The following is a 26,984-nucleotide window of genomic DNA, read 5'->3' on the forward strand; positions in this document are numbered from 1 at the left end:
TATTCAGCTTCGTGGAATTCTTCAGATCCATTCTATCGCAGATATGGCTCCAATCGTAGAACTTCCAGAATTTTCTTGAAAAAACCGATACGTTGCTAAAGGCCCATAACCTGTTAGCAGAGTGAAAAAAATAACAACTTGTTACTATGGGTCGTAACGGTAGAATGAATAAAAATTTTATTAATTTATAACATAGGCTTACTAGATGAAAACTCATATTGATAGCTTCCTATGATTCAGTTTCGGTATCTCAACACTATTAATTACCAAGCGGTTTACACGTTTACCACTCAACTGTTTGCATAAAATGATACCCAAAACTTTCGACTTTCAAACGGAGTAGTGAAATCAAAGAAAATCTTTTTAATCACATCACAATAATCGAAAGAGAGAGTGATTAAAGAGAAACTGTCACTTGCTTATATACGCCCTAATGAAAAATCAACCGAGAATTTTGCACCCAAAATTGGGCCCTGTCGAATATTGCCGAGTAGTGACATTTGCCTTTCTCTTCGCTGCACGATTTGTTGTTTCTGACGTTCCAATGAGGAGACATTACGAACAAGAGAACAGGAAAAACATACAAAAAAAAAATCACAGACAAAACGTCAGTAGTAATTTTATTGCTCTAATCACAGTTGCAAAGAAAAAAAAAGTTACCTCGCCTTGATTTCCGATTTCCATTGTTTTTATAACGCAAATAAAAAACACGCCCGGTTCGGTGGTGCTCAACTACGGATATGATTTCTTTTTGATTGCTATTCGACTGTGGAAAGACCGACCCAAACCCCCAAAGGACGTTCGCCACGACGAACCAAACTCTAATTAGTGTGTGTTCAAGCGCGGAAGGAGGGGGCGTTTACGCAAGTGAAAATGTCCAACCCATTCGACGATCCTCCGGAACACCAGCGATCGTCATCCATACCGGGGGCGATGATGCCTTCCGGACCTAGTAGCCTACTGCTGCTCGGGTCTCCGGATGATTCGGAAATTCTGGAGGGCTTTCTGTGTCCAATCTGTAAAACCGATCTCAAAACACCGGAACGGCTAACGTCTCACGTCGAGCAGGAACATGTCGAAGAGCAGGATTTGCTCAAATCCCTGAAGGAAATGTTCAGCTTTGCTAAGAAGAAAATACTCAATCTGGACGAGACGGCCAATGATTTGGCTCGTAGCTTCGATAGTTCGCTACAGGTCGGCAAACAGGAGCGAACAGCGGCCGTCAATCCGATATTGCTACATGGTCAGCAGGTGGGAACGGATTGCGATCATATTAGCTACTTCAAGGCAGTGAGAAATCCACGGCTAGAAAGATACGCTTCGGAAACCAATAAATTGATAATCCGACTAGATAAATTGCTTGACGGATTACCGAGCGATTTGGATGCAAGAAAGCGGCATGAACAAAGCAAGGTACCATGGATCGATGGAAAGCTAGTTAAATTGTGTCCCAGTTGTGCGAAAAGTTTCGGTCTGACACGGAGGCAGCATCATTGCCGGGTTTGCGGTTCGGTTATGTGTGACGGGTGTTCGTTCCATTTGTCCTTCGAAGAGGCCAGGTAGGTTGGGAGATATTTTGGAAGTTTAATTAAATTGTTGACAATTTTTGTGTGTGTTTTGTAGGAGCATTGTTCAACCCATTAGTCCCGGTACAGAACCTCCGAAAATGACTACCCAGTTGGATGAGACTGGCAAGGATCGTGAATCGTCCGGTTTTCGTGTGTGTGAGCACTGTTTGCACTTGCTGATGAACCGAAAGGAAATGCAAGACTCCCGCTCGAATAGACCCTTGATCACGAAATTGTACGAAAAATTGCTACAGGAAAAGAAAGATATCGAGCCGGATATTCCCATGTATTCCAAGATCATTCATAGTCTGTACGACGGAGATGCTATTTATCGATTGTCCGATGCCAGTGCCCTACGGGAAAAGATGGCCAGAGCAGCGGAACGGATTGACAATATTAGTAAAACTATTTTAGCCATTCCGTTTGCACCGGGAAGTCGCGAGGAGGCATTAAAAAAGGCCATTCGGTTGTCTTGCATTTCGTACATCAAAGAGCAGATGCTGTCCATCCCGCCTCTGCCGGCAGAGGAGGAGATTAAGAAAATACAACTACGCAAGAAGCAGGAAACGGCCAAACGAATCGAAAGAGAACGAAGATTGGCGCTGGAGGCCTACGAAAAGTATGAGCTACAATCCGAACCCTATAACGGAAGTTCCAGCTCCAGCACGGCATCCACGGCAGAAATGACCAACGGGCGGTATTACGGAGCGGCGGCTGTCAGTTCTTCGGACAATTGGAGCGGCTATCAGGCAGCCAACGTGGCAGTCTCTAGCACTGCGGATCCGTTGATCGATCAGATCAACATCGTCAAAGGCTACATCCGACAAGCCCGGGAAGCACTGCGTTTCGAAGAGGTTGAAACACTGGAGCGGAACTTGAGCGAACTAACGCACGAGTTTTACGAAAGACAACGAAGGGTTACCGAAACCCCGCAGGCATCCGGCGGAACGATGGCAGCCGGCCAGTGAGATTTCTGATGTTGTTAGTCGAAAAGTTATGCTAAGAGGTTGAATTTAAAATTTGTCAACTAGAACTGTTTCTAGTTCTCGCAATTTTCCGTAGTTCGTTTTGACCAATGGCTTAGCCGGCTTTGCGAATCTTTTAGGTGAATGCACGTGTTTCTGTTTGAAATTGCTCTCAATCAGTTATTAGTTTTCTAAACACTACCCATGAAACAGCATTCCGATTATTTCTATTGATTTATGAGACTAGAAAGCTGCTTCCAACGAAAACGAATAAATTTATTTTATAATTTTGGATTGAATTTATTATTGCATGCCTTTTGTTAGGCCTTCATAAATCGAATAATAAATCTATTTCAAATACAATTCAAGTGAGATTTCGTTGGTTTTTAATATCGAAAATAAAATATACAAAACTTAACATTAAAAGAGTCTGGAAGAGTTCCGTTTTCCACTGCTTTGGAAAATGTGATAAATTCAGAAACGGCCTACAACCTCAAAACAGGCCTCTACTTGAGGCCATACTTTTCCACCAGCTGGGCCACCTTGTCAATGTAGGCCTGCTGGGCGTCGGCCTGGGATAGACCTTTGCGTCCGTTCCAGGCTTCCCATTTTGATTTGCCCTTGAAATCCAACATGCCCGGCTTGTCTGTGTTGCAATCGCCTACCGTCGCCTGTTTGTACAGACCGTAAATCTCCAGCAGGTCCGCATCCGGAGGGGTCACCTTAAGGTTCTTCGCATTTTCGGCGGCTTGTTCAAAAGTCTGGTGGAGGGGAAAGAGTACATTAGAAAAAAAAAATTTCACGCCCAAATCGAAAGAAGAAACTGCTTTTCGGATTTTTCATTAGTTAACCTTTTATTTATTCATAGCTTCAAAGGTCAAAGGTTGCTGTCTCTCAAACGTGGAAACATTTCGATCCTAGACAACCAACATAAACAAACTGTACTTACCGACATTGTGCGTGTTTTATCAATAAAATGTTTTTGCAAAAGCGGAATTCCCGTTAAAATTTCACGGTTGAGTAGATTTTAGCGGAGTAACAAGGCACACGCGTCTGCCACACGATTGGTTGTGCAAACTGCGGTACAGATAATGATCGAGATCTGTACGTCAATGCGTGATCTGCAGATTATCTTCCTCCTAAATACATCAGGTCGACACACACACCCAAGTTAACTAACCGGTCGCTATATAGCACAGGAGTGAAAGAGAAAACAACAAAACGAGTACTGATGTCGGACAGCCCTACTGACATTTACCGTATCGGTGGTCACGATGCAGAAATTCGGAGGTGGAGACTTTCAGCACAAAACGCCTGAATGTTCTCTATAGCGGCCCTTACACGAGTCATTAAAAATGTCATTACTAAAAAATAATATCATTTTAATGAACGTGTAATGGTGCTGTAATGACGAGATTTCTATCAAATTTGAAATACATCATTACTTAGTGATCATTAAAAATGACAAAAATAATGCTCGTATAAGGGCCGCTTATCGGTAGGCGATCGATTAGACTAAGTACCAGAGATGCCATTTATACAGATTTATCTGTATTATACAGATTTTTACATGCGCATACAGATTTAATACAGAGTACAAATTTCTTACAGATTTCTTAAATTTAATACAGATTTATACAGATTTCACCAAAAGTATTAAGGAAAAAATTAAACTATCTATTAGTATTTGAGCTATCTATTAGTATTTGATTGCAATGACGAGAATCAACGTACAAATCACTGTCTAAAATATATATTTTTTGTGCAGATATTTAATGAAGAACACTGAAATCCATTTATATTAACATTTGTAACTAAATTGAACTTAAAAGTTAGACAAGTCTTGGCATCATGAAACATTATTGTCAGACTGACAGTTGTATTACCTGACTCGACGTTGCATATTGGGTTTTGGAAATCCATCTCAACTTATGCAGTGAACATTTTCAAATTAGACAAGTATATGGCACCATAATTCAATTGTTGTTGATAGGAAAAAACTATAAAATTTCGTCGATGAATATAATATAAGATATGAAATTTAATCTACCACTCTATAACCATAATCTATTGGAATGACACCTTTTAACATAATTGTATTGTAGCAATTTCATTTTATTAGCGAATACAGATAAATACAGATAATTTATACGAATCAATACAGATTTCCTATGAAAATATCTGGCATCTCTGCTAAGTACAGAGCGATCAGAGATCCCGCAGGTCTGCAGATTTGTCTTAAATAAGTCATGTTTTGGACCTTCAACTTTTAAAATCAAGTTTTTCGCATATATTCGTCTTAATTTACAGACATATAACCGTCGTGACTTTTTTTTGCTCGATAAACCAATTCCGTTTATCATTCCTTATGTAATAACATTCCGAATTTGTATGGAGATGTTATTATTACTGCCATTACATGTTCATTAAAAATGACATTACATAATGGCATTACTGGTCTTCGTGTAAGCTCCAGTTTACAGAGAACTAGAAGTCCGTAGACTTTTTCAACCCCGTCTGATTATATTTGAAAATTTCACCTGTCATCTCTGAGAGCGATAGGAGCAGAGCAGAACTGGAAGCTGTCATGAGTTTGTGAGAAGTGAACAAATGGAAGGGGTCCTGTTGGAGGTTTCTTTCCGTTTTGCATACTAATGAGAGCTTTGTAGCGCGTCTAAGTTTCTTGAGTCGTAATTTTGTGCTGTCCGAGACATCAACAAAAGCATTGCGTTCTGGTTTAATTGCTTAGAATGCTGCGCCCGGCTTTTACTTTGTGGTCGTTCTCCGTTTGGCTGTTCTTAACTTTTCGGAAGAGAAGATTTCAAACGTTTTTTAGGCTCAGAGTAATTTCGCCGAACGCCATTTTGACGTAAGGTTGTTCAAAACGACGAATGTAACAATGAGAGATTCTCTTTGTTTACTTTCTCTTTTGATTATTACGGTATTCTTATCAATCCTTCTCTCCAAATATAATATAATAATATTAATATCATAATTGAAATTGGTTTAAAAAAAGGACAGACACTGAGGTCTCCAAACTAAAGAGAAAAAAAATTTTGATGCCAAATATCTTAGAAATGCATGAAACGTCCAGATCTGGTGTAATATCAATTTTTTTGTGAAAAACAAGTTTGAGACATAGAAAAATTTTGAGAAACCGCGTAACTTCGGAAATCAGCATAAAAAAACGCGTAACTTCGGAAATCCGCGTGAAAAAGCCGCGTAAAAAGACACTGCATTATAAAAAAAAACCGCGTAAAAAGAGACCTCAGTGTATGAAAGATGGTAATGTCTACGTCAGTTTTGTTGACCTACGATCGTACTTCTGAAATAGTCCATATGTATCTACTTGGCAAATATTTGCCACATTTTGTATTAACTAAGTACAAATCACAGAGAACAGACATCCAAGTAGAGATTTCAATTTGTGTAAGAAATTTAACGGTCGTTTAAAAAGCAATCACCAAGTAGCAATTCTCCTGTAGAGGTGCTTCGAGCAGCCCAGTAATCCCTTATGGGCTCTTGCGTTAGATTTTGCATACAACGCTAATTCATGCGTATAAAGTCGGCGATTTTTAACAGATTTTTACTTGTATGCTTTACTCAGATTTTTTGAAAAAGTTTGTACTAGCTTGGACCCGCATACGCATGGCTGCCAGATGGCTGACTAAACGCTGCCAGCTGGAAAATTATGGCTGGCAGACATTCTGGTGACCGACTGCCTCACCGCTGCCAGATATATAACTCAAACGATACATTCGTATCCACCAGGATTTTTCCACATTGAAATCTTTGACATTTTCAGCGAAGGTGAGAAGATGAAAACGCTCGGCTAACTTAGATACAGGCGACTTTGTTTTGTCAAATTGGATTTGACAACCGTCACTGAATCAATTTTGGTAGCCGTCTGGTGACCATGGCTGCCCAGGTAGCCAAAACGCTATGCGGGGATGTTCCTGCATGCGCTCCTGAAAATGAAATCAGCTGTTTTTCAAAGAAAGACGAATCTTATAAAAGTGATCAAATCGAGTTTCTCTCTCCTACCAATATCTACTTCAAAATTCTACAAATTTGTCTAAAAATTCGGATTCTACGAAAATCGCAATCTTAGTAATTCAAAGAATTATAAAGGGAGAAACTGACTGTCATTCCATTTGTTTACGTATGTTTCGCTCTCCGTGTTCCATGCCTACAAACAGGGCGATTTTTCAATGGCTGATAAGGAAGGGTGAAACTATTTAGGCACAAATCTCCAAATAACTAGGGGAACGTGCCACTTTAGCCAATTAGTTCCGAAATAGGATTTGAGACCAAAGTCGAAACATTCATAGATGTTTTTCTTCATTTGCTGTCAATGTTAGATTCGCCCTTCTTTGAAAAACAGCTGAAATGTTCATACTTATCGAGCTGTAATTCCAGAACTGTAGAGTCGTATCCGGATGAAATTGGCTAGTGTTATATGGGGTTATAAGATCTTTCATTTGAACCTAAGTTTGTGAAAATTGAATGAGCGATTTCTCAGAGAAAATCGAGTACACGTTTTTAGTTTATTTTGTACATTTTTCCGTTCCATATGGAATTCATATCCAGCTATAAGGCCATTAATTTGAATATAAGTTGATGTAAATCGGTTAAGTGGTCTCTGAGAAAATCGAGTGCAATTTTTCTTCATTTTGCTGCACATTTTACCACGATACTCCCGAACCGGAAGTTCGATATTGGTAAAATTTTATAATGACCTATGAAGCCAGCTGATTTGAATCTTAGTTTGTGAAAATTGGTTCAGTCATCTCCGAGAAAATCGAGTGCACATTTTTGTCACACACACACACGCTCAAACATTTGCTCAATTCGTCGAGCAGAATCGAATGGGCCTCCGGGCCTTGATACAAAAGTCGGTTTTCACTGTGATTGTATTGCCTTCCTATATGAGATAGGTAAAACACAATGATTGAATCAAATCAGAATTGTCATTGTCACTACACCAACAGCGACAAAATCGTTAGAATTGCTTTAAATTTATTCTTTCTGCGTGTACTCGAAAATAAAAAACGTGTTAGACTCACTCGATCGCAATATTCAACCTCGGAAAATGCGAGAGTAAATTAGCCTGCTTCAATCCATTTACTGTTCGAAATGCTTCGGATGTAAAACCAACAATGTGATTTTTGCTGGAAATGAAATACTTTCGGTAAATTATTTGAAAAAAAATCCTTTTCAGATTTTACTATTATTGTCAAATGATATATAAATCCTTTCTTTACACAACTATAACAGAAAATGTTTATAAATGCATAACAAATTACGCCTAAATCTATATAAACAAAGCACCCAGCAAAAAACGGTTTCAGCTTGCTCACTGGAGCACGCAGGCGGCAAAAATCTGTTTCAAAATTTGTGGTAACTGTTCGAGGTTCATACACACAAAGCTCTTCCCGGCCGTCATGTTGTTGGCGATCCTGAAATGAACAAAACACATTCCATCAATCATAGTACCATTAGCAGCGTTACCGATTTGAAATAAATACTCACAGCTGCGCCTCGTCGCCCAGGCTTCCGATGAAGATCACGTAACCCTGTACCTTCGGTGATTGCTTCTGCAGTTCGTCGTTCAGGTTCCGCGGGGAAATTCCGTAACGCGAAAGATTGGCATCGCTCAGTACCACCACGATTGCCTCATCGCAGTCCTCTTTGGCCATATCGTCTACCGCTTTCCGTGTCGCTGCCAACGTATGATCACCACTCCAGCAGAACTGCGAGTGAGCGTGCATCATCTTGATCGTATCCAGCCGCCGTTTGTCGTCCTTCGGTACGTTGTTCACGTTGATGAAGGGAATCTCTACGGCTTCACCGCTATGACCGACAACGTCGTACTTAATTTTAGTCTCAAACCCATCAAACGCCTCCATCACCATCACCACGGCTTCCATCTGTCGATCCAATCGGCCATCGTAACCGTTGAAGCGATACATCGAACCGGACACGTCGACCACCAACTTAAGTCGTTTCGGCTTTTCCTGGGGTTGACCCGGTTCTGGATCCTGCTCGATTCGCTTCTTGTAGATATTTTTTTCCCCGGTGATCCCTTCCACCAACTTTGTATCGTCCATCTCACCGGAAGTTTGATGTTTCTGCCACTGTCGTTCCTTGCTTTTCGCTTGTAGCGCTTGTAAAATAACCCGCAACTGTTGCACCTGTTTCTGCACCGGCCCGCTAAATTCCATGTAAACCTTGTGGTCATACTGACTCATTTGGATTTCCTTCAGTTTTGCCTCGAATGCCTTCCGGTTCATGTCACGGGCCGCCTGTTTGACATGTTCCGGAATATCGTCCTTCTCAGCATCCGACAGTTGATGGACCTTATGTCCGGCATCCAACCGGTACGGACCTCCCTTCCCTCCCAAACCGGCCGTATCTCGACCGCCGGTACCACCAGCCCAGGTATTCCCACCGACGTGAGGATCATTGTTCGGATCGACCTTTCCGTGCTTTGGACCGGAAACGTCCTTGCCACTGTTACTCTTGATTGTCATCTGAATTTCCCGTTGGCGCCGCAACGCAGCCAGTTCGTTCTTTGCGTACGGACCTATCTGCAGTCCATGCTTCAACAGAACATTCGTTACCTGATCCAGTGTCTCCGGGGTGTGCCGATCGTAGTCAAGCACGTTTCCGACCAACTCAGCCATGTCATCTCCGGGATACTTTTGCAGATGTTTTACGATATTAACCACCTCACGCGTGCTGTACGGATAATTTAGGATTCCACTATCGGCCATATCACGAAGTTCGGAGAAAGCATCCACCAACTGGCGGATGGTATTCTCCGGAACATCCGGACCGTACTGTTTCAGAAGGTAGATTTCCGAATTGGGAGATGGATTATCGACCGCGTGGCACGAGAAAAGGTCTCCCAGTGCGGCAAAGAAATCGTTCCCTAGGAAGGGAAATCCCGGTCGATTGGCAAGCACGATCATCCGGAAGTCGGGGTGAGTGTAGATGAGTTGATCGTTCGCGGCACTTGTGGGACCTGGTCCCCTAACAGGTGGACATATTTTGCGACCATCAGAAAGCATCATCTCGCCATTTTCAACTAATGTCTTCAGGATGCAGGTAACATGGATCGGAGCTTTATCGGCTTCATCTACCACCAGCACATGTCCATTTTTGACGGCCTTCACCAACGGAGAGTCCTCATAGATGATGATACGGTCGCGAATGCTTGCCTGTAACGTCAACGACTGAACGGTGGTATCCCGGTGCAGCTGAATGTATTCCCGTGGACGATTCATCAGCTGAAGCAAACGATCGGCGATCTTGTTCTTGCCGACTCCTTGATTACCGACCAGTAGCAGATGTTCTCCGAGGGTGAAATCTTGCAAAAGTCGCTCCATCAGTGCCACGTGCTGCGGCACATTGTAGAAGACAATATCAGGCACTTTGCTAACGGCTTCCGTTTGATAGATCGGTACTTCCGTCTTACCGATCCGCAGTACTCCACCATCCGTGGAGATTGTAATGTGCTCGTCTCGTTGCTTTTCGGTATTCGGTACGACAGCACACTTGCGGAGAGCCGTTTCTAAAACGCTCCTAGGTAAATTTGGCATAAACTTTGTGAGGAATGTATTGTGCAAGATGCTGTGCGCTGATCGCCCAGACAGACGATCGCCATATTCGTGTTGTCGTCGCGCGATCCGTAGGAGTTGCCGGGTGGAAAGATTACTTGCCAGATTGGTCATGGTAGAATCCGTTGCACCTCGCAAATACTGCGCTACCTTCAATATCTGGTGCATGGTGCCGTCGAGTGGCCCGTACAGCGAGTCAATGACGCTAAATTCTTCGTCCTGACTAAGACCTCGAATTTCATGAAACAAAAACAAATTCAGCGTCTCCGAGGTGATCCAGTTGGTGCCCGTTTTTTGATGGGGTTCAGCCATGGCAATGATTCTAAATGCCGGGTCGATTCGAAGAATCCCTCGATCAGTTAAGTCATCTACGGTGAAACCCTGCTCCCGAAGGCGATCATAGCGATCGTGTCGCATCAGTCGTCGGCCGTCGTACAGTTGCATCTCCCGATCGTGCACCAATCGGTGTAGAATAGCGAGCGTACTGTGGTGAAGCCGATGGATTCCATCCAGTGCTATGACGTGTCCACTGAGAGCAGCTAGCAGAAGCGACGAATCCTGCCAGACCGTATCGCCGTTCAGTTTAGTGGTACGCTTCTGGATCAGATCACGTGCCGTCATGTCTTGATACAGAACCATTGTTTCAACCTGCTGATCCAGCAGCCGACAAAGTTCGCTCGCTAGGATCGATTTACCACAACCCTTTGGACCGATCAAACACACGTCAGCCACGGCAATGGATTGAATCAGCTCGGCCAAAAGGTTCTGCTGGTAGTTGGTGGATTTGTAGGTGCTCGGTAGATTCTGAATATGGGATTTGCCTTTCTGTAGCTGAAACCGTACTGGTTTGCTGTTAACTTTGAGTTCCACGGAAAGAGTGTCTCCGGCGGCTTTTTCTACACCGATCAGATTCGTTGAAGGAGTCTGATCCGGAATGATGTGCAGTGATTGCATGAGAGATTTCGTGAGAGCGATACCTTCTTTTTCCAGGAATACTGGGTACGGATAGAGCCTACTGAGTAAACTGTGCTCCGAAAGGAATGGATTGTTTTTGACTAACATCCCGACGTAGCGAAGATTGTCGATTGGAAAATCCGGAAGAGTTGAGCCGGACGATAGTACGCTAAACCCGAAAGAGGTGAGCTTCGTAAGGACTTCCGGACTATTTGCTTCGGCTAAAAATTTTACTTCCGTCAGAATATCCTGGAATGTTGAAATAAAAAAAAATGATTTCGTAGATGTTCGTTATATGTTCTAGTGCCCTACAAGGTACGGTGCATCACTGACATCTCTCGCTTGAAAGCGTGATCGCAACGGAGGATCTAGAGGCGATCCTCTGTACTTGGGAACCGGTAATCCAAGCGCAATCACTCTGAAATCCTCTGAAACTCGTACCAACCCCCATCGGTCTAGCTGATCTTTATTAAATCTCTGGAAAATAAATGAAAAATCCTCATCTTTTTTGTTTTTTTTTTGTTTTCCGCACTCACCTCTAGCAGACTGTCATAGTTCTTGGCGGAAATCAGAAACCTTCCATCTTCCAGATGCATCTCTCGATTTTCCAGAAGGTTATTCAGAATTGGCAACACATTTCGTTCGGTTTTTTCTACCCCTTCGATTACCAAAATGCGACCCTCGGTAGCGGCACGTACGGCACTTTGATTGTAGTACGTTGCCGTCCCGTCGGCGATCTCGCGACGTTGCTTCAAATCACTTTCCGTGGTGTCGCGGTTCAAGAGAATGTATTCAACCTCACGGCGCGTTAGCTCCGAATACTGCATGATCAAACTTCGTCGCAAGTTGCCCGGTCTGCCGAGTAGAATCATATCCTGGCCCAGTTTATCCTTCTGCAGCATCCAACGTAGATGGTGCAGACGAGTTTGCGATAGTTGTGCCTCGCCATTCTTGGCTACTTTCACTGTAATTTAAATATGGGTGAGGAAATCACCGGTGACTTCGAACTGTTCTACCTACCGTATCCGTTGGGAACCAGCTCCGGTTGTTTGGGTGAATCGATTTGCTTCTCGACGTCATCTATCCGAATAGTTGCGTCACCGGAACTGAGTCGGTACCATTGGGAACTGAAACTACTACTGCTGCCGCTGCTGCTGGTCAGTATTCGTTTGAGGACGTTCAATCGTCGCACGGTTTGCACGTTCCGTGGAAGCATTCCGAACGAGATGACTAGACGTTTTTCCTCCCGTTAGCTAATCAACACGCAGTCCGAAGCACTACGGAGCAAAGTTCAGTCGCATAACTTTATTGATAATGTTTTTTTTGGAAAAGGGCGTATTATACAATTTTTTTTCATAAAAAAATACTTTTTTATTTTGGTTCGATGGCAAAAATCAAAGAGAACATAGGTTTAATTTTCTTTGTTTCAAGCACCCATCTGACACCGGTATGTGAGCACCAGCCATTTGAAAGTATACCGATTACGTTGAGCCCCTCGCGTTTCAAGCCCCAAACACTGCGATGTTTTGATACTCATCGCGACACTCAAATTGTGAAAATTATCTCCACTTGATGTCTCAAAACACTGTCTGCTGTATTTTAGGTAAACCGACAAATTATTGTGAGAGAGACGATCCAAAATTCACTAATTTTCGTGCACTAAACAAGGTAAACGCATAAAACAAATGTATTACTGTTTGTTTGTTTACGTTACAAACAGCTGATTTTGAAGTTCCGATTTTGATCTCATCAAGATGGCGTCGTGACAGGAGGCCGGTTTCAAGTTTGATTCACTGCAGGTATACGCCCTTTACGGAATATCTCGTAAATTGTTGATTGGCTGACCAACACAACAATCAGTCAGCTGATTGTGACACTTTTTTTTGCTTGTTTGTTCCATGTGCATCTATTTTATGTCACGATGTAGAATCAACACTGGTTGCAAGATAGGGCGGTTTTGACTGTGATCAGAGTTGCCAATGTTCCAGATTTATCAGGCATTTACGAGATTTTTCTCATTTCGACAGAAGCAGCCCTTTTCATTATAAGCAAAGATTACAACTTAATATTACAATGTCCCATACGATACATTGAAAAATTTTGGGTCAATAATCGTAAACCAGTTGGTTCAGTAATAATGTAATGTTAACAAGCGTCGACTAGTTCCGACAAAATGCCAATAATTCCCAATAACGCTAACAAAATCAAAGGTAGCTTGGATTCGATCAAACCACATTCTATCGAAAAATCAATACGTCGTTATTCAGAATAATGGTGAATGCTTCTAAGCAGTTTTTACTTTCTTATTGTAAGAATCACTACATGTAAGGCAAAATGGCTCAATATCGTTCATACTGTAACTTGATATTTTTCCAAACACAAGGGGCAAATCACTCTAAACTTTGTCTGAACTCGAACAAGTTTTACCGGGAGTAAAAAAGTTTGACAGGGATCTCGCTGGATTAAAAGGGGATTAGAAAAGTTTAGCCGAGATCTGGAAAAGCATTATTTTGATATAAGAAGCTGTCAAAGTAGTATTTGTTTCTTTTCTGTTTTTTTTTTCTTTATGCAACTGCTCAACGCAGGTCAATTTATTTAAAATTGTTGTCTTGAAGAGAACACACAAGAAATCTACCATTGGTTCTTTTGACCCATTGGAAATGATTATATCGATTTGATTAAAAATGGTCTTTGCATTTTCGATGTAGTAATACACAATGTAAATAAAAAATTTATTGTATCCAACACAGTAACAGTAGAACACCGTTAGTAGGAGGATTAGTTGTACAACTCTCCACATATTGATCAGCGTGGATGCCTCAACGCGTCTATTAGCATTAGCATTAGCATTAGAGACCGCCCGTGTGTTGCTACTCCGTTATTGATCTGGACCAATTGAGATTGCAAAATGATTTTTTGAAGTAACATGTTTGGGAATAACACATTGTTTCACACTGTGCAAACTGTATTGAACCATGCATGCTGATCAATACCGACGCCGGCCACGTCCGAATGCAGATCTACTTGGGAGGAAAAGGATTGTTAGTTCGATGCATGTTGCTACTAAGAACCGAGGAATCCTCTGCATTCCCACATGCATCACAGTAGAGGATACTTTGTTAGTAAATGTTTTAATAATGTTATCATGTGTTTATTGCTCTGGGTAGCCGGCTACCAAGAATGTTTTAAAGTATTATCGTTTTATGTGTTACTTTGTGCTGGCAATATAATGCACGAAACAGTCAATCTCCGAAATTGACAAAACTCCGGACAGCCGGCTGTCGAGTATGCAGTCACTCGTTTATGCATCTACCTTTCGCGTTTTTTTTAGTCATGCAAAAAAAACACATTCGGATTGATAAAAAAAAGGTATCATCTCACTGCTATGTGGATTAAGCACGTTTTTATAAATGAAACTACGTGATACAAAATAAACGAGCGAATAGGATTTAGACAAAAAAGTTGATTCATTGCATTGAAATATTCTAAACAGTTATTATAAAATCATTTTAAATCACCAAAAAAAGGTCAACAGATTTCACACGCGTCTTGATTCTTTATTATTTCCGCTTTATTATTTTAATTATTTATTAAAATTATTAATTGGTTATATTAGTTCATCTGGGCAGCCGGCTACCGAGAAAAATATTAATTTACTGTTTGAAATATTAATATCAAGTGTTTTTTACTATGCATTCAATATACCGATACATGTCATCTCTGTTATTAACTTTGTAATATAAACGGATTTGCGCAATGGTTGATTTTTATCATTCATTTTATAATCCTGAAAGACAATCAATAACATGGAAGAAGAAATCATTCCTAATAAAACTTTTCTACGAAGCTAGACGGAAATTGATAGGTTGAATAAAGAGATGATTTAGTAAAATAGAGTAATCAGAAGTAAAACATTGAAAATATCTGATAACTGAAAGGAAAAAGAAACTCCTGCAATTGTCGCCTTTTACGACATGGAAGCAAGAACCCAGTGGATCTATTCTTGGTTCATTTTTTTCCACCGGATTCCACACGGCATCTAGGCTGGCACAGTCCGGAGAGAGCTAATAGGTACTATCAATCTCCTAGTGGACTCCAGCCCCTAAATGATAAATAATTGCATGTTATAAGGGGAGAAAGTTTTCAGAATGAATAATTATCTCTACTGGCAACAGTGATCCCGAGAATGCCTCAACGCGTCTATGTATATTTACTAAACTTCAGGAATCTTATTATTATTATTACTGTAACATATGTATGTTGCTGCTTCTAAAAATGTTGATTGCTGTTGAGCTGCAATCCTCATAGAACTTCGGCTTGAATAGTGGAATTGCATTGTTACCATCCATGTTTTAAACAGGGACACCGTTTCCTTAACCAAATCGGCGGGTAATTTCTGTAAGAATATCGAATACATCTGTGTGAGAGATGAAGCTTGTCCAGCTACTTACTTTTGTGTTTGGTACATCTGCTATGATCCGCTTGGTTATTCGGGTACGAAATGCTGGCTGATTGTATCTGCAAATAGTTTATAGTTTAGATCAAAGTTGAGTCAAAGTCAAAGTACTTACTATTGAAATCCGAGACAGTTGTCGTATTCGTAATATTTCTGAACATGATTGAAATCACTACTACGGGGAAACACTAGACCGTCAACTGCGTCTCGTCTTGTTATCCCACTCAGCTTGATGATTGAATTGCATCAGCAGTGATAGAAAATTATACCACGATGTCCAATTTGTTCCAAGCTGTTGCCGTTGTATATTTATTCTCCTTCCGCGATGACGATTGATTCCAGTATCGTTACAAAGACATCATATTAACAAGATATCCAGCTCTCCCATTTCCCGAACAAATCATTGGCAACATCCTTTTTTGCGAACATGGCGCCCTCAGGCGAGTCCTCATCGAATCTCGTACATAGAAGTATGGTGATAGAAATGTCAAATTCGTTCGCGCCAAAATGGCAGCACTGTGAACCCATACAATTGACATGATAGGTTGAATGTGATGCCGTGCGATGGCGTTGCTGAACTGAAGATGGCGTTCGCTCCAAGCTGACAGGGTCTGATCGTTATTAGGATGATTCTACCGGATCAGATGTCGGTGGGAGTCGCTTGATATGGCTTCACGAGCTGTTCCAGGAATCTTTTGCTACCTTTTATTCAAAACACAGTCGATATTTCGAAATCGGGTTTTTTTTCTTCAAGAGTTCGAATGACAGATATACTTTTTTACCATATTACCATATTTATATATTTACCTAAGAAAGCATCTTAAAAACGTTCTTTGTTTACTTGCCATACACTTTATTTTGCGAGCTCGAATGACAGATACACTTCAAACAAGATTAGGCAAAACTAGGTTGGATTAGTTTAAAATTACCCAAACTTATCCAGACTAGTTGGGATTAAATGAGATTAGAGAAGATTATTTTGGAATGAAATGAGTTTATTAGTATGAGATTGTCTAGAGTTTAGAGTGATTTGCCCCTTGTCCAAACATAAACAATCATTGTCATAGTAACGACGCATCTAGTGATCAGACGTTTGTTGTTTTGCTTCAAAAGACTGAAACTGATAGAGAACCGAGCTCATCCGAGAGGTCCTATTCAAATGATACATAAGAAATCGCAGACTACTCTATCTTGAGTTTATCTTTGGTTATAAGTGTCTGTACTAAATAGTAATGTCTATAATATTTTAAAATGACATCAATAGTTCTCAGATTTGGTAGATTTTACCAGATTTTCCAATTTTCTGCATATGAAATGCCAGATTTTTCAGTTTTTTTTGGCATAAACTTGGAACAAATGGTTCAAAATAGTCAAATAAGTCGAAAGCAACGAAAATAAATGCCTGTACAGCATAACTAAAAAAAAAGGTTTGGTTCGAGTTGCTATGCATATTTTATCGTGAACGTATGGATAAAAATAAGAATTATAACTAATCGCCTTGAAATAAATGCGGTTTTTGCAAAAAATTGTATTATTATTTTTGTATAAAACTATTTCGTGGTGTTAAAACTTGTGCATACGTTCTGAAAATGAATCATGAAAGCCATCTATATTTGAGGTCAATAAATGCTACGGTATAGAACAGGGCTTCCCAAACTATTTTGGGTCATGGACCCCTTTACTTAAATTAACTTAGACCTCAGACCCCCATCAACAAATTCCTTTGAAAACTCAATTTCTTGCTTGTTTAATATTGATGCATAATACTTACCAATTTCTGTGGATGGTCAGGTCAAATAAACACAACTTTTTAGCGTAAATATGTCAAATAACAACTTATATCAAACAATAGGGGGTCGATTTCTAGACCTCGTCGACCCTCATAGTCAGTTTTCGTTTACGTCGACCCCCGCAAAAAGTATATCGACCCCAAGGGGTCTATATCGACCACTTTGGGAAACCCTGGTATAGAACATCATAATGGCGGCCATGAAATTTTCTTTAATGCAAATTACGCTTAACCTAAGGAGACATAAATCGAATCAGGCCCGTGCGCAGAGAGGGGGGGGGGGGGGGTTGGTGGTTTAAGCCCGCCCCCCAAAGAAAATTTTTCAACAGTAGAGTCTTTTTATATGAAAGTGCAAATAACTTGACTTTTCTTTCAATTTTTGCACCTTCCCCACCTTTTGATTCCTGCGCACGGGCCTGAATCAAATAGCCCATAACAAATGTGTCATAAATGTACTTTAGAACCCTCAAATTTGCTCTGAGTGAAACTGTCATCCAATGAACACGCACACACACACAAAACTAGATTTATGAAAGTATTTAACTGACAATCATGTTTTGAAGAAAATGTTTGAATGCAATATTAAGAGTGTTTTCGTGGTTTTATTCTAGTACAAATTGTTTTATTTTTAGTCCAGTTGTTAGTCTAGGTAAATGATTTTATAGAAGCTTTAAAAACTATGATATTACTTGTCAAAAGAGACACTTATTATAGTTATCATAAAACAGGTAGTAACTGAAAAATCATATACAAAACTCACTTCGAAAAATAAACTCAATTTCGTAGGCCTTTACCGCATAGAATTTTGATTTGCCGCGATATGAAACGTCGTCAAATTTCATCAGAAGATAAATACGAGACGATAACCACGGAAAGATCGAATTCTTCAATGGAAATCGGAGATGATTCAATGTTACAAATGTAATCCAAGACCGGTAATCATCATTTTTGTACTTCATCATCAGTGAGCTCAAATATTTTTCTGGCAAAGTTGACTATATTTCGCATAAAAACAATGAGAGACCACGTATACTTCGCACATTGTATATGTCATTAATAATTCGCTTATTTTGTAAATGTGTAAAAGCTAGGTGGCTTACACCATTTCATTACACTCTAGCCAGTGGAATGAATGATGCTGACTAAGGTTGGCCTTTGTTTTTTTTATTCAAGAATATAATGTTTAAGGCACACTGCTTAAGCTCTAAGATGCCAAGGGCTTGGCCTTTTTGTTGATTTCCAGCGAATTTCAACAGTTTATCCTGGAATTCTTGAAGATTCAAATTTATACCATCTATTTTATAATGAAATAAACTGAAAATCAGCACGAAAAAACATGCTAAATCGGGAAAGAATAAGAACTTCAGTCCGCAACTTCTCACTCAATTCCGATAGATTTCCGAACAAACAAGTTGAAGGAGAAATTCATTCGAAATCGGTTGTTGCACTGAAATCTGCATTGATTCGGATTTCATACTTTTCGCCCAATCGGATTTGATTCGGAATTCATTCCGAACTGAAAATATGGCAAACAGTTATCTCATTGTACTACTCGCCACCAGTGGCGCAGATAATCACTCACATCTGACACATTATTATATGTCAGTGCATGTAGGTTGTCAAGTTCACGCCAGTGATTGGTTTCGGCGAACGTGTGCGTGTGTTTCTTTTTATCAGAACATCCGGAGCTGAACAGTTCAGTTCGATAGTTGTTGGTTGTTTACTGGATGGACGAATTAGATTATGCAGGAAAGGTGCATATATTTTGATCCATGATAAACCAGTGAAAAGTTTTACGAGCGTCGCTCTACTGCCGACAACAGGAATCCGTGTAAAATTTTGGATAGTGATAAATAGGTGCGTTTTAGTACTGAACTGAAGTATTCACAGTAACCATGTTTGTGCTCTACGAGACGCCGGCAGGTTATGCCATATTCAAGGTAAGTAATTTTCTTTAAAAAAAATATGAATTATACGATTATTTTTATCCGTTGTACTGTGTGAGTTTATTTCAACAATCGGTGTAGGCTGTTTTTGTGCTGTCTTTTGCTTAATTTGAAGAAAAATCATGATTAGAATTTAAGGTTAGGTTTCACCAAACAACACGTGCAATACAAGCATGGAAGCTTATCAAAATTTGAAAGCATCGTAACTCCATTTTATTTATTATTTTGAAGTCCTGTTGAGAATGTGATTCAAACATTTTGTAACAAAAAAGTCGTGTTTGAAACACCAAATTCATTCATTTTTCTTTTCTTTTAGCTTTTGGATGAAAAGAAATTACAAGAAATCGATAATCTTTATCTGGAGTTTGAGAGTCCAGAGCGTGCAAATAAAATGTAAGTACTAGTAGATGTAAAAATAGGTCGTGTTTGCTAGTTAATCTGGAACTCAGATTCAAGCAAACCCCCGCCGAATGGTACTGCGTTCCACATTCTCTGCAAAGATTTGTGAAAATGTTTTCAAACAGTACCAAATAATAAATCTGAACATTTCACTCAACATTCCGAAAGACTTACGAATGTTGTTTTTAGTTCACGTACAATTTTAATGTTCATATCAACCGCCGTTGAGGTTTTTTTCCGGCACCGGATCTAATCTGATATCGTATATTGCAGCGTGAAACTCAAGCATTTCGAAAAATTTGCTGACACTGTGGAAGCCCTGTCTGCGGCCACAGCTGCCGTGGAAGGGAAGCTTTCGAAGCCACTGAAAAAAACCCTCAAAAAATTAGTTTCCGATGATGTGCAGAATCAACTGCTAGTGGCGGATGCCAAACTCGGTAATGCAATCAAAGATAAACTGGCACTGCAGTGTGTTTCCAACACAGCGGTCCAAGAGCTGATGCGATGCATCCGTTCGCAGTCGGAAAATTTACTGTCGGGGCTTCCCAAGAAAGAGATGACGGCGATGGCGCTCGGGCTGGCCCATTCCTTGTCACGCTACAAACTCAAGTTTTCACCCGATAAAATCGATACCATGATTGTGCAGGCTCAGTGTCTGCTGGATGATTTGGACAAGGAATTGAACAATTACATCATGCGGGCCAGAGAATGGTAAGTTTTGAACACGCATTTGAAATAAAAAAAACAGCAGCTTCTCAAGTACATTCAAATGATGTTAAGTGCGTAACTACGTAACGACCACAATCTGGTTGGGAAAAGTTGCACTGCACTGATGATGTACTTTGATATCTAGTTAGGAACACGATGCCCATTTGTTCATAGAGCATTGAATGTTGGCAGGTACGGTTGGCACTTCCCGGAATTGGGAAAGATTCTGACGGACAATATCGCGTTTGTCAAAACCATCAAATTGGTAGGAACGCGCGACAACATGGCCACTAACGATTTGTCCGACATTCTACCGGAAGAATTGGAAGAAAAGGTAAAGGAAGCGGCGGAAATTTCCATGGGTACCGAAATTTCCGAACAGGACATCCTCAACATTCAGAATCTCTGTGATGAGATTCTCTCCATCAGCGAATATCGATCGCATCTCTATGACTATCTGAAAACCCGAATGATGGCAATGGCACCGAACCTGACGGTACTCGTTGGTGATACGATCGGTGCCCGGTTGATCTCCCATGCTGGTTCACTAGTCAATTTGGCTAAACATCCCGCATCGACACTGCAAATTTTGGGTAAGTTCACAATTTCATTTTATTTTTTGTTTCCACAGTTAAGTTACTCCCTAATGATGATATTAAGGACATGGTTTCGCGACTAAAACATGATCAAATGTGATTATAACTTCCTTGGCTGTCTGACGATCACCGGAATCACCGGATCAATCGGAAAATATTTCGAGCTGTTTCTGAAATTATCACCATCACAATTTCAGGTGCGGAGAAGGCCCTTTTCAGGGCGCTAAAAACGAAAAAGGACACTCCAAAGTACGGTATTATTTTCCACGCCAGTCTGATCGGGTCGGCCAGCACCAAGAATAAGGGAAAAATCTCCCGATCGCTGGCTGCCAAAGCATCGTTGGCCTGCCGAATGGATGCTTTCGGCGAGGATGTCACAATGGAACTCGGTACCGAGCATCGTGCCAAGCTGGAAATTCGACTCCGGATGCTCGAGGAGGGTAACCTTTCCAAACTGTCCGGTACGGGCAAAGCCAAGGCCAAACTGGAGAAATATCACGCGAAAAGCGAGATTAAGGTTTTCAAAAGTGGCGAAGACAGCACACTTCCCATCGGGAAGAAGCGAAAGCTTTCCGAAGGTGTTAAGATTGAGGAAATCGAGGTCAAGCAGGAAGTTAAGGACGAACCTATGGATGATACAACGTTTGGAGAGTCTTCTAAGAAAAAGAAAAAGAAGAAACAAAAGGTACTTTTAACATTTCCTCCATAATTTAACTGTTATTTCATATGAAGTGTATTCAACAACAGACTCTTGACGAAACAAGTGAATCAATCGATGATTCGATGGTGACTGCGAAAACCGAGGTCGAGGAAGCACAACCGGAGGACGAGTCCCAGCAGGAGAAAAAGAAGAAGAAGAAGAAAAAGAAACGCGAAAGTGCTGGAGCACAGCAGCAGGAGCAAGAAGAAGCGGAAAACGAAGAAAGTATGATGCTACAGGATGAACCTGCTTCAGCAACACCCAAATCAGAGAAGAAAAAGAAAAAGAAGCAAGCGGACGGAGATAGCGGTAGTTAGAATGTATTATTGGCAACGTTAAATCACAGAGCAGTTTTCATTATTATTTTGAACTTTGAATCCTTCTCGAAAAAATAAAGTTCTAAGAATTGTTTTTAAAACCTTGAATATATATATATTTTTTTTTCATATTGTGCCTTTCTCTGTAGAAATGATAAGATGGGTGATATTTTAGTCGTTTGGTTATCATTTTTCAAAAAAAAATATTTGGTAAAAAGTATAGTTTTATTGGAGATTGAAAATCAATCCTTGCCATTTACTTTTAAAATTTTCACTGCGATTTTGTATTTCGTTCCAGTTGGGTATGAACTCGAACATCATTCGTTCGAGTTGTTCAATTTTCGAACATTACTCGATCGACTTGCGTACACGCTCTTTGAACATAACTCATGGTTTGAGTTGCGATCACTCAAATTCATAAACTGGAACACTGGAATTTGAGCAAAATAAACTCGTTGCCATGAGTTCTCTCGCTTTTTGTTCAAACATTAGAGTAAGCGTTGAGTTTTTAAACATTTGAGTGAAAAAAATACTTCTTGCAGTTCAGTGCGTTTTCATTCTCGGAATATTCCTATCGAAATAAAGTATGCAAGAATACGTCGTTTTCCATTGCCGTTTCTAGATCCGGTTTTGAAAACATGAATCAACGTCAATCATAGATGTTTTGTGGTTTCAATTATGCTTAGTGAAAAGCGCAACATAAGGATATCAAAACAATTCAATTTGTACTCCAAATCGTTCAAAAGGAAACGGTTTTGAATAACTACTGTGCGCATTCAAAAGCAAGAAGAATAACTTTGTATATGAAAATTAACGACAAAAAATTTCTTCATTTTGAGAGCAAGGAACTCAAATTTTGAGTTGAACTTACTCAAATTTTGAACAAAATTTTTTTTTCTTATTTTGAGTAAAAATTACTCAAGTTTTGACAGTTTCGTCCCTTATCGCAAAAATGAGTAGATAGCTGGTAACTCAAGTTTAGAGTACGTGCACTTTTTATGAATTTGAGTGATGTGTCACTCAATTTTGAGTTATGTTCAATGAGAGTGAACGTATTAGCGGCCCTTACACGAGCATTATTATTGTCATTTTTAATGATGTCTAAGTAATGATGTATTTCAAATTTGATAGAAATCTCGTCATTACTGCACCATTACACGTTCATAAAAATGACATTATTTTTTAGTAATGACACTTTTAATGATAGTGTAAGGTCCGCTATTACTTCTGTTCGGTTGAGAATCGTTCTAATTTGTTTATACTAGTGTTGACAGCTTTGATGGTTCATAGTGTTCGAAATTTCAAGTGTTCCCGAACGAATAGCGGCCCTTACACGATCATTAAAAGTGTCATTACTAAGTAATGACACTTCTGCTCAAACGCTCGTCATTACTGCATTACTGTATATCATTACTTTTTAGCATTACACGTTCATTAATAATGATGAGTATTTGTAACTATTCCAACACGGGGTTTGTAACCAGAATAACTTTCCCTCAGCAATTAAAGAATCTTAGAAATATTCTTTATTTTCGTTTAGCTGAAAATAAATTTTATTTGGCATTGAAACGTTAAGGTTTGTCATTTCCAGAATTTTTTTTTCACGTACAGTTCTGAAGAGAAACTTCATGGTTGTCAAATTTTCTCATCTAATACAACTGACGATATTCATTTCGTAACCGAATGTTCGAAGTGAGTACACGCGTTTTTTTAACAATCGACATCGGTAAGACGAAGGTGCCTATCACAGCAGAGGCTGTAGTATAGGCATTAAATAAAAGTGATAAAAAGTAGCATCCCCGCAAGTGAGTTCTGTCTGTGCACCGGTTTTGTATCGGTATCAACAGTAGACGCTATTGTGCTATCCTCGGGCAGCAGTTATTTCTATTGTTTGCTACCCGCATCGCAGCAGCCAAATCCTGAGTCAAGGTCACGCTGAAGCACAACGAAGGAGTGAAGGAGCAACTCACCTAACAGCTTACCGTGACATACTGTTAAGTATTTTCTCAAACTTTTTCTTTCAACTTTTACTATTCATATATTTTCTTTTCATTTTATTTCTTTCTTTCTCATTTCAAGTGCGGGAGACTTCTTTACTCCCGCACTTTAAATATGAATATTGATGACAGTGGGGGTGTCTCGGAGGAGGGCGAAGCTGAACGAATGAACGAAGAACATTTAGAGGCTGAGTTTGCTTCCGAGATGCCATCTACCCCTCCTATACCATCTCCCCCTCCGATACCATCTCCCTCTCCGATGCCATCTCCCTCTCCGATGCCTCCATCTCCCTCTAAGATATTGCCTGCCCGCCAAAAAGTTTACCAAGACGATGGCTCGGGGGGTCCGTGGGTGGTATACTTCCGGCCCAAATTAAAGTCTCTCAGAGTTTTAAATATTGCTCGGGACCTGGAAAAACATTACTCGGCAATAAAAACAATAGATAAGGTTTCGCCAAACAAGTTACGCGTTGTTGTGTCCGACCTGAAGCAAGCAAACGCGATTGCTACCAGCGAGTTGTTCACGAAGGAGTACCGCGTGTACGTCCCGTCTCATGTGGTGGAGATCGACGGTGTGGTCCGTGACGAAAGTCTGACAATCGAAGATCTGATGAAGGACGGGGTAGGCCGTTTCAAAAACCCCGACCTTCATCCAGTGAAAATTTTGGAGTGCAAGCAATTGCACTCCAAATCGATAGATGGTAAATTTTACCAATCGGACTCATTTCGCGTGACTTTTGCCGGATCTGCACTTCCAAATTACTTGGTAGTGAGTGGAGTTCGTCTACCTGTTCGGCTGTATGTACCGCGGGTAATGCATTGTACAAGCTGCAAACAGCTAGGTCATACGGCAACCTATTGTTGCAACAAACTGCGATGCGGCAAATGCGGAGAGGCCCATGAGGACGATCTCTGCAGAAGAGCAGTGAAAAAGTGTTGCTACTGCGGGGAGAATCCTCATGATCTTTCGGTGTGCCCTACGTACATACAGCGTGCGGAGAAATTGAAGCGATCCGTGAAAGAACGTTCCAAACGTTCTTATGCGGAAATCTTAAAAAGAACCACTCCATCGACCCCTGAGAACCCGTTTGCAATCTTGCCAGTTGAAGAGGATACCTCTGACGACCCAGGCGAAGGACCTTCCTACACACAGGTTGAAGGAAGCAGGAAAAGACAAAATCTGGCTTCTCCCAAGCTTCCTCGTAAAGGCCTCAGACTGTCCTCTTCGTCACAAAAGAACCAAACGGAAACAAAAAGTGCTGACTCAAAACCGAAGCAAACACCTCCTGGGTTCAAAAAACTTAGGGATGATAAGGAGTACCCAGCACTTCCTGGGGCATCAAAAAACCCGAATGACCCCAAAGCACAACCAGAAAATCCAACAAACGCTGGATTATTGAAATTTTCTGATATCGTGGACTGGATATTAACAGCCTTCAATATTACTGATCCTCTGAAAAGCTTCCTAACTGCTCTACTGCCAACAGTAAGGACATTTTTAAAACAGTTGACTGAACAATGGCCCCTCCTTGCAGCGATCGTATCTTTTGATGGATAATTTACCACTGAGAATCGAAGATATGATCATTGTGCTTCAGTGGAATTGCAGAAGTATCATCCCAAAACTTGATTCTTTCAAACACTTAATACATACTCATAATTGCGATGTATTCTCCTTGAGTGAAACTTGGCTTACTTCTAACATCAACCTCGACTTCCATAATTTTAACATAATCCGCCTGGACCGAGAAGACTCTTATGGAGGGGTACTTTTAGGGATTAGAAAGTGCTATTCATTTTATCGTATTAACCTCCCCTCGACACCGGGAATTGAAGTTGTTGCTTGCCAAATTAATATTAAAGGCAAAGATCTATGTATAGCTTCTATCTACATTCCTCCCAGAGTCTCGATAGGGCATCGTCGGCTTGCAGACATCATAGAACTTCTTCCTTCACCGCGGCTGGTTTTAGGGGACTTTAACTCGCATGGTACAGGATGGGGCTGCTTATATGATGATAATCGTTCTTCGTTAATCCAAGATCTGTGTGACAACTTCAATTTGACAATTCTAAACACGGGAGAAATGACACGGAACCCTAGACCGCCAGCACAACCAAGTGCGCTGGATTTATCCCTTTGCTCGACTTCGCTACAGTTAGATTGCAAGTGGAAGGTAATCTGTGATCCTCACGGTAGCGATCACTTGCCGATCATAGTTTCTATCACCAACCGTGGAAGACCATCGGAAACAATCAATGTTTCGTACGATTTCACACGAAACATTGATTGGAAACGTTACGCGAGCTCGATATCTGAGAAACTAGAAACATCACAGGAGCTTCCTCCGGAGGAAGAGTATACATTTTTGGCTGGCTTGATTCTTGACACCGCAATTCAAGCTCAGACGAAACGAGTACCTAGCGCGCAAACTAGTATGCGTTCTCCCAACCCATGGTGGGACAAAGAGTGCTCAGAGCTGAAAACGAAAAAAGCTTCAGCCTTCATCTCGTTTAGAAGGAACGGAACTCCAGATAATTATCGGAAATACGCGGCGTTAGAATTTCAAATGAAAAGTCTGATTAAAGCTAAGAAACGCGGTTACTGGCGAAGGTTTGTTGACGGATTAACGAGAGAAACAGCAATGAGCACTCTTTGGAATACGGCCCGTCGCATGCGCAATCGAAATCACGCGAACGAAAGCGAGGAATATTCTAACCGCTGGATATTTGATTTCGCTAAGAAAGTATGTCCTGATTCTGTTCCGGAACAGAAGATATCCCGCGTCGCGACATTGAATACAAACGAAACACCGTTTTCGATGGTAGAGTTCTCACTTGCGCTCTTGTCGTGTAACAATAGAGCCCCGGGGTTAGACAGAATTAAATTCAACTTGTTGAAAAATCTGCCCGACTCTGCCAAAAGGCGCTTGCTGAATTTATTCAACAAGTTCCTCGAGGGTAATATTG

The 26,984-nt window shown here is 40.7% G+C and overlaps 4 protein-coding genes across 4 annotated transcripts; 2 read left to right on the plus strand and 2 right to left on the minus strand.

Moving 5' to 3' along the window:
* The first annotated feature begins 553 nt into the window (after positions 1–553).
* LOC131426396 (rabenosyn-5) lies at positions 554–2,901 on the plus strand. The gene is made up of 2 exons (XM_058589095.1): positions 554–1,559; positions 1,624–2,901. The coding sequence occupies exons 1-2, from the start codon at positions 874–876 to the stop codon at positions 2,534–2,536; spliced, it is 1,599 nt and encodes a 532-aa protein (XP_058445078.1). The 5' UTR covers positions 554–873; the 3' UTR covers positions 2,537–2,901.
* Positions 2,897–3,701, minus strand: LOC131426397 (acyl-CoA-binding protein). The gene is made up of 2 exons (XM_058589097.1): positions 3,483–3,701; positions 2,897–3,294 (listed from the first exon to the last, which is right to left on the minus strand). The coding sequence occupies exons 1-2, from the start codon at positions 3,486–3,488 to the stop codon at positions 3,040–3,042; spliced, it is 261 nt and encodes an 86-aa protein (XP_058445080.1). The 5' UTR covers positions 3,489–3,701; the 3' UTR covers positions 2,897–3,039.
* A 4,028-nt stretch (positions 3,702–7,729) lies between these two features.
* Positions 7,730–12,966, minus strand: LOC131426398 (von Willebrand factor A domain-containing protein 8). Its single transcript, XM_058589098.1, has 5 exons — positions 12,130–12,966; positions 11,646–12,073; positions 11,422–11,586; positions 8,066–11,358; positions 7,730–7,992 (listed from the first exon to the last, which is right to left on the minus strand). Exons 1-5 carry the CDS (start codon positions 12,323–12,325, stop codon positions 7,890–7,892), a joined length of 4,185 nt encoding a protein of 1,394 aa, XP_058445081.1. The 5' UTR covers positions 12,326–12,966; the 3' UTR covers positions 7,730–7,889.
* Positions 12,967–19,013: 6,047 nt separating this feature from the next.
* LOC131426399 (nucleolar protein 58) lies at positions 19,014–22,128 on the plus strand. Its single transcript, XM_058589099.1, has 6 exons — positions 19,014–19,294; positions 19,617–19,693; positions 19,973–20,410; positions 20,600–21,000; positions 21,201–21,688; positions 21,751–22,128. Exons 1-6 carry the CDS (start codon positions 19,250–19,252, stop codon positions 22,018–22,020), a joined length of 1,719 nt encoding a protein of 572 aa, XP_058445082.1. The 5' UTR covers positions 19,014–19,249; the 3' UTR covers positions 22,021–22,128.
* Positions 22,129–26,984: the final 4,856 nt, after the last annotated feature.

Source organism: Malaya genurostris, chromosome 1 (genome assembly GCF_030247185.1).
Source record: "Malaya genurostris strain Urasoe2022 chromosome 1, Malgen_1.1, whole genome shotgun sequence".
Taxonomy (NCBI): domain Eukaryota; kingdom Metazoa; phylum Arthropoda; class Insecta; order Diptera; family Culicidae; genus Malaya; species Malaya genurostris.